Source organism: Pseudopipra pipra, chromosome 30 (genome assembly GCF_036250125.1).
Source record: "Pseudopipra pipra isolate bDixPip1 chromosome 30, bDixPip1.hap1, whole genome shotgun sequence".
Taxonomy (NCBI): Eukaryota; Metazoa; Chordata; class Aves; order Passeriformes; family Pipridae; genus Pseudopipra; species Pseudopipra pipra.
The window spans coordinates 1,397,708-1,408,813 of record NC_087578.1 but is presented as its reverse complement, the minus strand read 5'-3'; the positions used below and the strand labels follow the sequence as shown (position 1 = coordinate 1,408,813).

The following is an 11,106-nucleotide window of genomic DNA, read 5'->3' as shown; positions in this document are numbered from 1 at the left end:
TGAGTCCTGTCTGTGTGTCCCCCCTCTCACCCCCCTCCGTGTCCCCCTGTCCCGATATCTCGGGGTGGCCTCTGCCCCCCCCCCCCCCACATTGGGGTCCCCACCGTGTCCCCCCTGCCACAGCCACGGGCCCCCCAGTCAGTGACCCTGCCCCCCTGGGACCCCCCTATCCTGCTCCTCTTCATGCAGGGACCCCCCATGTCCTGCCCGCCCTGCCTCTGGGGGATTGTGATGTGTGTCCTGGGGACCCCCACACGTGTCTGTGTCCCCCCCAAAAAGCTCCTCCGTGACCCGGCGGGAGGGAAAATTGCCAGTCCGACTCCCAAAATTGAATACGGACGAAGATTCCTCCCAGGTGCAGTTGGTGGGTCACCGTGGGCAGCAAGAGCTTTCTGGCCTGGCACCTTTTGTCTGGGAGGGACCATCGCTCGCTTTTGGGAGCCCTGCGCTGAACTTGCCAGCCCGACTCCCAGAACTGAATACGGACAAAGATTCCTCCCAGACAAAAGGTGCCAGGCCAGAAAGCTCTTGCTGCCCATGGAGCGCTCAGGCTCGCCCACCAACTGCCCCTGAAACCCAAAGGTCACGGGCTCGCTTTCCTGGGGGAAAGGGCCTCGTTCGTTTACAGGAGGCCTGCGCTGGAACTGCCAGGAGCCGGGCGGAAGTAGGTCAAGGAGCCGGGCGGAAGTGGGTCAGGGAGCCGGGCGGAAGTGGGTCAGAGAGCCGGGCGGAAGTGGGGCAGGGAGCCGGGCGGAAGTGGGACAGGGAGCCGGGCGGAAGTGGGGCAGGGAGCCGGGCGGAAGTGGGGCAGCGGCGCCGCGGGACGGAGCGGGGGCCATGGAGGTGGGGGCGGGGGGGGGGAACAGCGGGGACCGGGAGGGGGGACACGGGGAGGGACATGGGGCTACCGGGACCGGGGGCCGCGGCCCGGCCTGACTCGCTCTGTGTCTGCCCCCAGGATCCTGGCCCCGGCCCCGACCCCGGCCCCGGCCCCGGCCCCGGCCCGACCGCCGAGAGCCTGGCGGAGCTGAGCCCCCCGGGGCTGGAAGGTGATTCCAGGCTGGTCTGAGGGATCCGGGGTGCGGGGAGGATCCGGCAGGGGAGGTGCCGCGTGGGTTTGGGTGTCTCAAGGTGTGCAGAATCCAGAGGGTTTTCCCTTTCCTGGCGTTTGGGGGGTCCGAGGTGGGAAGGTCCTGGGGTTCGGGATGTCTGAGGTTTGGATTTGGGATGCCTCGGGGTCTGGATTTGGGGTATACCCACGATTTGGGGCCCAGGGTTTGGGGTGCCCCAGGACTGGGGGTGCCCCGGGGTCAGGATTTGGGGTATCCCCAGGACGGTGCCCCAGGGTTTGGGGTGCCCCCTCACGCTGCCCCCCCCCCCAGGGGACGCCCACCGCGGTGCCTACACGGCTTTCATGAAATCCCACCGCTGCTACGACCTGATCCCCACCAGCTCCAAACTGGTCGTCTTCGACACGTCCCTGCAGGTGTGCTGGGGCCGGGGGGAGAAGGAAGTTTTGGGGCTGGGGGGCACTTTCGGGGCTCCCTGACGGCCGTGCCCGCAGGTGAAGAAGGCGTTCTTCGCCCTGGTCACCAACGGCGTCCGGGCGGCCCCGCTCTGGGACAGCAAGAAGCAAAGTTTCGTAGGTGAGCCGGGGGGGCACAGGGGGCTCTCAGGCTGGCAAGGGGCTGGAGGGACCCCCCTCACCCTCCCTGCCCCCCAGGAATGCTGACCATCACCGACTTCATCAACATCCTGCATCGCTACTACAAGTCGCCCATGGTGAGGGCCGGGGGGCTGCGGCGTGGGGGGTGTCTGGCTCTGCCCACCCCACCTGTGGCTCTGAGTGATCCTGGTTTCTCCTCTTACCCCCCCCAGGTGCAGATCTACGAGCTGGAGGAGCACAAAATAGAGACGTGGAGAGGTGAGGGGGGTCTCTCCCGGCCGCCTCCCGCCCCCCCCGGCGCTTTCCCCTGCCCACCCCCCTGAGCCCTCCCCTCTCCCCGCAGAGGTTTATCTGCAGGACTCCTTCAAGCCCCTGGTCTGCATCTCCCCCAACGCCAGGTACCCCCCGGGGGGCAGGGAGGGGGTCATGGCTTGGGGGGGCACCCCTGGGCACCCCCCAAATCCCCCCCCTCTCCCTCCCGCAGCCTCTTCGACGCCGTGTCCTCCCTGATCCGCAACAAGATCCATCGTCTGCCCGTCATCGACCCCGACTCGGGGAACACCCTCTACATCCTCACCCACAAACGCATCCTCAAGTTCCTCAAGCTCTTTGTAAGTCCTGCCCCTGCCCCGTGGTGATGGTGGGGGCCACCCTGGGACCCCCAGCCCGGGCTGTGTCAGGTCCCTGTGCCAAGTTCTGCCCCGAGCCCCTCGATCTGGGCTGTGCCAGGTCCTTATACCGGGTACCACCAGCACTGGGCACAGGGTGGGCACAGCTCTGGTACCTCCCCACATGTTCTGGGTGCTGAGGGACCCCCAGGAGGCCGCACAAACCCTCTGCACCGCCCCTGCCCGGGGGTCCCACATCCCCTGCTCCGCCCCCCGGCGCTCTGTGCCTTCACCCCCAGCACGGGGGGGTCTGTGCTCAGCCCCGTGCCCCCCTCGCTGTCCCCGCAGATCGCAGAGGTGCCCAAGCCCGAGTTCATGGCGCGGACGTTGGCGGAGCTGCAGATCGGCACCTACAGCAACATCGCCGTGGTGGGCACGGGCACCCCCATCTACGTGGCCCTGGGCATCTTCGTGCAGCAGCGCGTCTCCGCGCTGCCCGTGGTGGATGACTCGGGTAAGGACGGGCTGGCCCGGCCTTGGCTGTGCCCAGGTCACCTCCGGGGGGGGCTGTGTCCCCTCTCGAGGGCCCGGCAGCGCCGCTGAGCCACTCCCCTCCTTCCCCAGGGCGGGTGGTGGACATCTACTCCAAATTCGATGTTATTGTGAGTACCAGGAGGGGCAGTGCCTGGGCGGGGGGGGTGCTGGGGAGTGGTGGTGGTCCCCAGGGTCCTGGCTGTGTCCCCAACACCTGTTCCTGCCCCAGAACCTGGCAGCTGAGAAGACCTACAACAACCTGGACGTGACGGTGACGCGGGCGCTGCAGCACCGCTCCCACTACTTCGAGGGCGTCCTCAAGTGTTACAAGCACGAGACGCTGGAAACCATCATCAACCGCCTGGTGGAGGCCGAGGTAACCGTGCCTGGGGTGCCAGGGTGGGGTCTGGGGGGGTCCCCGCTCCCCCTCAGCCCTTCCCTGTGTCCCCCCTCCCCAGGTTCACCGGCTGGTGGTGGTGGATGAGAGCGACGTGGTCAAAGGGATCGTCTCCCTCTCAGACATCCTGCAAGCCCTGGTCCTCCCACAGGGCCCCTGAGGTGGTGGTGGGGGGGTTAATTCCTCCCCTGGAGCCCCCCACTCTGCTCTCCTGCCACACTGTGCCCCCCCGGGCTGGCGGAGGCACCCGGGGTTGGACCCCACTCACCAGCAGCATCCAGCAATAACTCCCAGCCCTGGGGCAGCCCCCGCTGCCCTTCCCTGGGTGGGGGGAGCCCACGGTCCCCCCTGCACCTCAAGGCCGTGCAAGGTGCTGGGGGCAGCCCCCGACCCCCCTGGGGTCACCCACCTCCGTGCCAGGGCTGTTCCCAGTGCGGACCCTCGTCCCCATCACCCTGCCCACCCCGGCCCCCCCCCAGGGTTTCACTGGCTTTGGTGAAACCCCCTCAGCTCTATCTGGCCCAGGGACCCCCCCCCCAGCCCCAGGGGTTCCCCCCAGGCCCCCCCCAGGTCTCTCGGCCACATCCCCACCTGCCACCGCTTCGTGTGTGGAGAAACCCCACCAATAAACACAGACCTGGCACCACCCCGGCTCGGTGCGGGGCACGGGGGGGCACCGGCGAGGGAGGGGGTGCCCGGGGAGGGGGCGAGACACCCCCCCCACGAGACAGGGGGAATCTGCTGAGCTCGCCCAGCCCCTAAATCCCTGTTTGTTCCGCCCGTGGCTTTTCTAAAAGGCCGGGATTGGGGATGGACGGGCACAGGGACCCGGCGGGACATGGGGACCCTCCGGTGGGCACCGCGGTGAGCGGGGGGTGTCGGGCAGGGGCTGGGGGAGGCCGGAGCGAGGGGCTGCGTGTCGGGGGGCTGGCGGGGGTCGCGGGCAGGCGGGAGGCCGGGGTTTGCCGCCGGTGCCCACGGGGAGGCGCGAGGCCCGGCCGTGCTGAGCGTGGCACATTCCTGGCCGGGGGGGAGAGGCCGGGCCGGGCGACCCCGTCCCTGCCGGCCCCGGGGTCCGGCAGAGGCTGCGGAGCGAGGTGAGCGCCGGGCAGGTACCGGGGGGCCCCGGGGGGGCTCGGGGGGGCCGTGCCGGTTGCCATGCCGCCGCCGGAGGGTTGCTAAGCTCCGCTCGGAGCCCGCGTGGGCTGCAGCGCTCGGTGGCCAAACCCGCCATCGCCTGCTTGTCGCAGGGGGGGAAGGGATCCCGAGGGGGGGGCACACGCACACGTACACGGCGACAAGACACCCCCGGGACGGCCGGAGGGGTCCCCGCGGCGCGCCGGGCTCCCGGCCCCCCGGGGGGCTCCGAGCCCCGCGGTGGCACCGGGCGGGACACGGGGGTCCCGGGGGGAGCGCGTGCGGCCGTGGGTGTGCGCGGGCGGGCGAGGGGCTCCGCCGAGGCTCCGCTGAGCCCCCCTGCACGGGGACCCCCCTCCCGGCCGGGGCCATGCTGGGGGGTCCGGAGCGGGGCGCGGGGCGCCTGCGGATCTGTGAGCGGACCAAGCTGGTGCTGGTGGAGATCGACACGGTGGCGTGTTGCAGCTCGGGCGCCGGGATGGCTGCGGGGTGCCGGCCAGAGCCCCCCTGGACCTACCGCCGCATCGCCGGGGAGTACGCGTGAGTGGGGACGGAGGGGCGGGGGGTTCCGGCCCGCCCCCCCCCCCCTCCCTCCCCTCACCCCCATCTCTGTCTTGCAGGTACCTGGAGAAGCGCTTCGTGGCCGAGCTGGCCCCCCCTGGCCCCCGTGCCCCCCAATCCCTCCCGACGCCTGCAGGACTTCGCCCCCCGGCCCCGGGTGCCCCCCACCCCTTGCCCCCCACGGCAGCCCGAGGGGACGGGGGGCAGCGGACCCTGGGGGGGGAACCCACCACCCACACCCCGGCCCCCGGTGCCGGTGGGCAGGTTGTGCCCCCCCACCTACGAGGTGCACATGCAGCGGGTGCAGGCGGCCCATGCCCGCCGGGGAGGGCCTCCCCCCTACATCTCCCCCCCCGCCTATGACGCTCCCCACCGCACCCTGCAGCTCCGGCCCCCCCGGGGACCCCGCAGCCCCCCGCGGCACCCCGGGCCCGGGGGCCTGTGCCGGGGGGCTGGAGCCACACGCTGCCCCGGGCGGCCACCGAGGCCAAGCACCGGCGGCCCCGCGGGACGCAGCTCCCCCCGGGGGGGGCCGGCACCCCCCGGCACTGCCAGACGCTGCCGCGGGCGGCGGCCGGCCGGGAGCGGGTGCCGGGGCGCGGGAGGGGGCGGCGGGGGTCGGGGGGACACGTCCTCATCGACGCCACCCGCGTGGTGGTCCGGGCGCAGTACGTGCCCCCCCCGCAGCGCCAGCAGGTCCGCTACGCCGGGGGTCCCCGGCGCCCGCCAGCCCTCCCCGCAGCCCTCCTGCGCCCCCCCGGGGCTCTCACCCCCCCCGCAGCGCCCTCGCCCCCCCGGGAGCCACCGGGAGCCCCCGCAGTCCGTGGCGGAGCCCGGGGGGCTGCGGGGGTCCCCGGGGGCGGCCCCCCCCCGCGGCGGCCGGCACTGTACGCCCAGGCCCTGCGCGAGGCCGTGTCCCGCATCCGCCGGCACACGGCGCCCGACTCCGACTCGGAGGCCGAGGGGAGCGTGGGGGGGGTCCCGGCGGCGGCTCTGCCGAGACCCCCATGCCTACAGCAGCAGCAGCAGCAGCCTGGAGAGCACCGGGGCCCCCCCGGGCCCCACCAGCCCCACCCGAGCCTGAGGGCCGGGACTTGGTGGGGTGTGGCACCTCGAGGGCGGGACTTGGCTGGGTGTGTCCACCGGAGGTGTGGCTTGGCAGGGTGTGGTCCTGGGGGCGGGGCTCAGGGCTGGATCTCCCGGAGCTGACCCCAATAAAGGCTGCGGGATCCCCACGTGCCGCCTCAGCCCCTGTGTGTGTGCGGTCGGGGGGGGGCCACCACCCTCCTCAGGCCCCTCCACCCCCCACCGCCCCAGCAAGGACCCACGTCTCTGGAGACCCCCTCCTGAGGACCCAGGTGTCCATCCACACCCCGCCGTCACGGTTCTGGGGTCAGTCAGAGGCCCCGGGCATCCGTTGGGCACCGCAGCGCGTCACAACACGGGGGGACGTGCCACCCCCCCCGTGTCCCCCGTAATGAGTAGGTGAGCGCAGCAGGTCTGGCCCTGGGCCACTGGCCCCACGTCATGGCCGGGGGGGGACCCCGAGTGACTCACCGGGGGGGTGCCGTCCCCCCCCCGAGCGGCCGCCACCTCTTAGTCACGCTGCTGGGGGGGGAGGATCCCCCGGCCCCAGGAAACCGCACAAATATCGTGTCCAATTTGCACGTTATTTAAAACCGGCTCCTCCCCCGCCCCCCTGCGCGACCCTGTCATTATCCCGCTGCCACCGGCCCGGAGGTCACGGCGCGGGGCAGCCGGCGCGGCCGGGGGGGGACCCGCGGGCAGGGGGGGCACCCCCGGGGCCACGTCACCCCGTGTGTCCCCCGTCCTGGCACGTCCCACAGCGGGCCTGACCCCAGCCCCGACGGTGACCTCAGCCCAGCACGGCACAGCCGTGGTGCTGCAGTGGCACCTGGCACGGGATGGCCTGGCATGGCACAGGATGACCTGGTATGGCACGGGATGGCCTGGCATGGCACGGGATGGCCTGGCATGGCACGGGATGGCCTGGTATGGCACAGGATGGCCTGGCATGGCACGGGATGGCTGGCACAGTGCAGCGTGGTCCCCTTGGCTTGCCACAGGCTCATGGCACAGCTCCATCCGGCGTAAACCTGTAATGGCACGCCACGTCTTGGCATGACCTGGCACATCTTGGCACAGCCTGGTATAGCCCGGCACGGGTTGGCACAGCTTGGCATGGCTCACCACGGCACAACAGCCTGGCACGGCTCAGCACAGCCCAGCACAGCTCAGCAAAGCCCTGAAGAGCCCAGAAGAGCTCGGCCCAGCCTGCTTGGCACAGCACATCACCGCTTGGCACAGCCCGATGTAGCCTGTCACGGCTCAGCTTGGCACAACGCAGCCCGCACGGCCTGGCAAAGCCCTTAACAGCCCAGCACAGCTCGTTGCAGCCTGGCACAGGCTGGCATAGCCTGGCACGGCTCGGCACAGCACGTCACGGCTCGGCTCGGCGCCCTGCCCAGCGTGGCGCGGGGTGTCCCAGACGCGGGGGCAGCGGCGCGGCCCCTCCGTGGGATCAACTCCTGCCCAAACCCGCTCCCCGCCGGGAAAATCACCTTCTAATTCGGGCTGCGCCGGCGCCAGCACCGCCCCCCCGGCACCCCCCCGGCACCCCCCGGGCACCCGCCGCCCCCCAGACCTGCCGCGGCCCGGCGGCCCCGCGGGGGGCTCGGCCCGTGGGGTGCCCGCGCGTGGCACCGGGGGGTCCCCCCGGTACCGGTGCCCCCGAACCGGGGCGCGGTGTCGCCCGCGGCCGCCAGATGTCGCCGCGCAGCCGGTGACCGACAGCCCCGGGGGGCACCGGGGGGCACCGGGGGGGCACCGGGACCGTCGCCGGTGTCCCCAGGGAACCGTGAGCCACGCGTGTCACTGGTGCCGCTGCTGTCTGAGGGTCACGACAGCCCCGTGTGTCACCGGTGACAGTGGTGTCCCCAGAGAGCCGTGACCCTCGTGTGCCACCGGGGCTGGCATTGTCCCCAGAGAGCCGTGATCCTCGTGTGTCACCGGGGCTGGCATTGTCCCCAGAGGCTCTGCCCCTCGTGTGCCACCGGGGCTGGCATTGTCCCCAGAGAGCTCTGCCCCTCGTGTGTCACCGGGGCTGGCAGTGTCACCTGGGGACTGGTATCCCCAGCCAGTCGTGACCCGCGTGTGTCGCTGGTGCTGGCAGTTGTCCCCAGGGTGTTATGGCCATGTGTGTGTTGGTGTCCCCAGAAAGCCGTGACCCACACGTGTCACCGGTGCTGGCACTGTCCCCAGAGAGCTGTGGGCATGTATGTGCCGGTGCTGGCTGCGTTCCCGAGGAACTGTGACCCGCGTGTGTCTGGTGGTGTCTGAGAGCCGTGCCCCTCGCGTGCCACTGGTGCCACTGGTGTCCTGAGATCTGTGCCCACGGATGTGCCAGCGCTGTCGGTGTCCCTGCAGAGCCGTGACCCACGTGTGCAGCTGGCACCGGCCACACCACAACGCACGGGCGCCCTCAGCACTGTCCGTGTACCCACAACGTCAGCCGCGGTGCCAGCCACGCCGCATCCCTGCCCGTCCCCATCCCACCGTCCCCGCCGCGTCCCCGCATCCTGCCCGCGGTGCCGGCTCTCCCAGGCCGCGCGAGGAGCCGGTGGGAAGGGTCCGGTGAATGCGGCATTGTTGCGCGGGGTTGGAGTCACAGATAATTACCTCAATTAGTTACAATGGCAGAGTAATAAATACAGGCTTAGCGGCTCCTTCCCCACTGCGGCTTCTCAGATTAATCCAGCCCGGGCGAGCGGAGCTGAAAGGATTGATGGACAATTCATTAAACCCGCCGAATGCCGCACAAGGCACCCGTGAAGGCCGGCGTTAGCCCCCGGCGGCTCCGCTTTGTCCCTAATTGTTCGTCTCGGGCATTGGTCACCTATCAGGGAGTGGGTGACGGCGACGGTCCCCCCGGGGCTGGCATGCCCGGGGATTAGAGGCCAGCGCTGCCACCGTTGCTGGGCGCGTTGGCCCCGCGCCGGAGGAATGCGGCGGATGGGAGGGGGCGGCCGGACAAGCCGGGAGCGGGCGGGACGTGGGTCCGCGCCGACCGGAGGCGAGGGGAGCCGGGACGGGGCTGTGCCGCTGGCCGTGGGGACAGGACGGGATGGGGACGGTCCTGCAAGGTGGGATGGGGCCACCGGACAGTCGGTGCAGGAGGGCACAGCTCTGCCTGTCCTGCAGCTCTGGGCACTGTCCCATCCCTCTGCCCTGCACCTCTGGGCACCGTCCTGACCTTTTGTCCTGAACTTCTGGGAAGGACACCATCCCTCTGTCCTGCACCCCTGGGCATGGCTCTGTCCCTCTGTCCTGCACCTCTGTGTGTCATCCTGTCCTTCTGACCTGAAACTTTGGTCACCGTCCTGTCCATCTGTCCTGCATTTCTGGGCATGACACCATCTCTCTGCCCTACACTTCTGGGAGCATCCCTGTCCCTCTGTCCTGCACCTCTGGTCACTGTCCTGTCCCTTTGTCCCACACCCCCAGGCAGAGCCCCCCTGCACCCCACCCCTGCTGGGGGGGTGTCCCAGCCCTCCTCAGGCCCAGCTTGTGGCCACCATCCAACTGTCACTTGGCTTCCCAGATGTGACAGGCTGGCACCGGGCAGGACCGCCCTGTCCCTGTTCCTGTCCCTGTCCCTGTCCCTGCACCGGCCCACAGCAGCTATTTCCAGCACCCAGGAATATTTGTCCAAGCCGGGGAGGTCTGTGCCCTGTGCCCGGGGTGCCCCTGCCCGCCCGGGGGTCGCGGCTGCCCAAGGTGCCCGGCGGTCACCGACCCGCAGGAAAAGCTGAGTAACAGAGGTGACTTATAAGAATGTCATTATCTATATTCCTGACTCCTACCGCAGGAAAACAGGCTATTTTCATGCCGGGGCAGGAGCAGAATTTAGCAGGCAGATAACCCGGCAGGCGGGAGATGCTCGGAGGGTTATTTCGGGCTGTGTTCCTTTCCAGGCGTTTTCCTCGCATTTCGGTGTTTTATTCCCCACGCTGGGCTGTGTTTTGACCTTGGCGCGGGCAGCGGGGGCCCCCGGGGTGTTTTTCCCCCCCCCCTCCCCTCTGCGTCTAAACATCAACTTTTCCACTATCGGCTCCGCGGGATATTTCGGGTGGTGGCAGCGTCATCCCCGCAGCCTTTGATGCGGCGGAGCCCCGGGGGCCCCGCGAGGTTCCCGGCTCCGGAGGGCAGCCCGGGCTGCAGGGACCTGCCCGGGGCAGGTGGGCACCAGGCTGGGGGTCCCCCAGACACACGGGGGGGGTGTGAGGTGCCCAAGATGTGACGGCACGGGGTGGGGGGGGGAGGATGTGGGCCCTGTGCCAAGCCCAGGGGTGCCTGTCCCAGGGGATACCCACCCTGGTGGGAAACCCATCCCAGTGGGATACCTGTCCCAGAGCGATGCCCTCCCCAAGGATGCCCATCCTGGGGCTATGCCCACCCCATGTGGGATACTTAGCCCGGGGGAAAACACACTCCAGGGGGATGCTCGTCCCAGAGGGATGCTCGTCCCAAGGGGGTGCCTGTCCCGGTGGGATGCCCGTTCCAGTGGGATGACTGTCCCAAGGGGATGCTCGTTCTGCTGGAATGCCTGTCCCAGTGGGATACCCATCTCGGAGGGAAGTCCATCCCAAAGAGATGCCCATCCCAAGGGGATACCCGTGCCAGCAGGACACCTGCCAGCCACAGAACTGCACCCCACCTTTGCCACAGCCTTTCTCTGGCTGTGGCCAGACCCCACACACGGATGCGGGGCTGTGTGTGGGGCCAGTGGCCATCCCCGACCCCTCTGGCCCCCGCCCCGGTAACCCCGGTGCCCTCCCCGGCCCCCCTCCTCCCCCGGAGCCGAGGGGAGCCGTCAGCCCCGGCCGGGAGCGGTGATGGACGATGCTCATTCCCTGTCTGCCGTCTTGTACCTCCCGGGGCCGCTCCCAACGCCCGGCCCCGGCGGCACCAGCCCCGCCGCCCCGGCGAATTCCAGCGCCGGAGATGCCGCGGCCCAGGTGCCATGGTGATGGGCGCCCCAGCCCTGCCGAGGGACCGGGATGGCTGGGGCTGGAGACGGGCACAGCGGGAGAAAGAAGGGGGTCTGAGGGGAGGGGATGGCAGAGACGAGAGGGAAGGAGGAGGAGGATGGACAGACAGCGGCCGGAGGGGCTGATGGACAC

General features: G+C 70.3%; 2 protein-coding genes across 3 annotated transcripts; both read left to right on the top strand.

Annotated features, from left to right (window-relative positions):
• Positions 1-761: 761 nt before the first annotated feature.
• PRKAG1 (protein kinase AMP-activated non-catalytic subunit gamma 1) lies at positions 762-3,851 on the top strand. Of its 2 annotated transcripts, XM_064639005.1 has the most exons (12): positions 762-843; positions 959-1,049; positions 1,383-1,486; positions 1,565-1,646; positions 1,724-1,782; positions 1,879-1,924; positions 2,010-2,064; positions 2,151-2,277; positions 2,623-2,788; positions 2,899-2,936; positions 3,038-3,184; positions 3,267-3,851. In XM_064639005.1, the coding sequence occupies exons 1-12, from the start codon at positions 838-840 to the stop codon at positions 3,363-3,365; spliced, it is 1,020 nt and encodes a 339-aa protein (XP_064495075.1). In that variant the 5' UTR covers positions 762-837; the 3' UTR covers positions 3,366-3,851. The 2 variants fall into 2 exon arrangements, with proteins under 2 accessions (XP_064495075.1, XP_064495076.1); XM_064639006.1 differs by lacking the exons at positions 1,383-1,486; positions 2,010-2,064.
• A 322-nt stretch (positions 3,852-4,173) lies between these two features.
• On the top strand, positions 4,174-6,138 carry DDN (dendrin). The gene is given in 5 exon segments (XM_064639023.1): positions 4,174-4,302; positions 4,808-4,882; positions 4,963-5,319; positions 5,322-5,875; positions 5,877-6,138. Coding segments are annotated over 3 exon segments (789 nt in total). The 5' UTR covers positions 4,174-4,302; positions 4,808-4,882; positions 4,963-5,195; the 3' UTR covers positions 5,988-6,138.
• The last annotated feature ends 4,968 nt before the right edge of the window (positions 6,139-11,106 follow it).

What these genes read in the sequence shown, in the direction of transcription:
- PRKAG1 (XM_064639005.1), top strand. An exon ending in TGCATCTCCCCCAACGCCAG is followed by an intron (nt 2,065 to 2,150) that starts GTACCCCCCGGG and finishes TCCCTCCCGCAG; the next exon opens with CCTCTTCGACGCCGTGTCCT. An exon ending in GCCCGTGGTGGATGACTCGG is followed by an intron (nt 2,789 to 2,898) that starts GTAAGGACGGGC and finishes CTCCTTCCCCAG; the next exon opens with GGCGGGTGGTGGACATCTAC.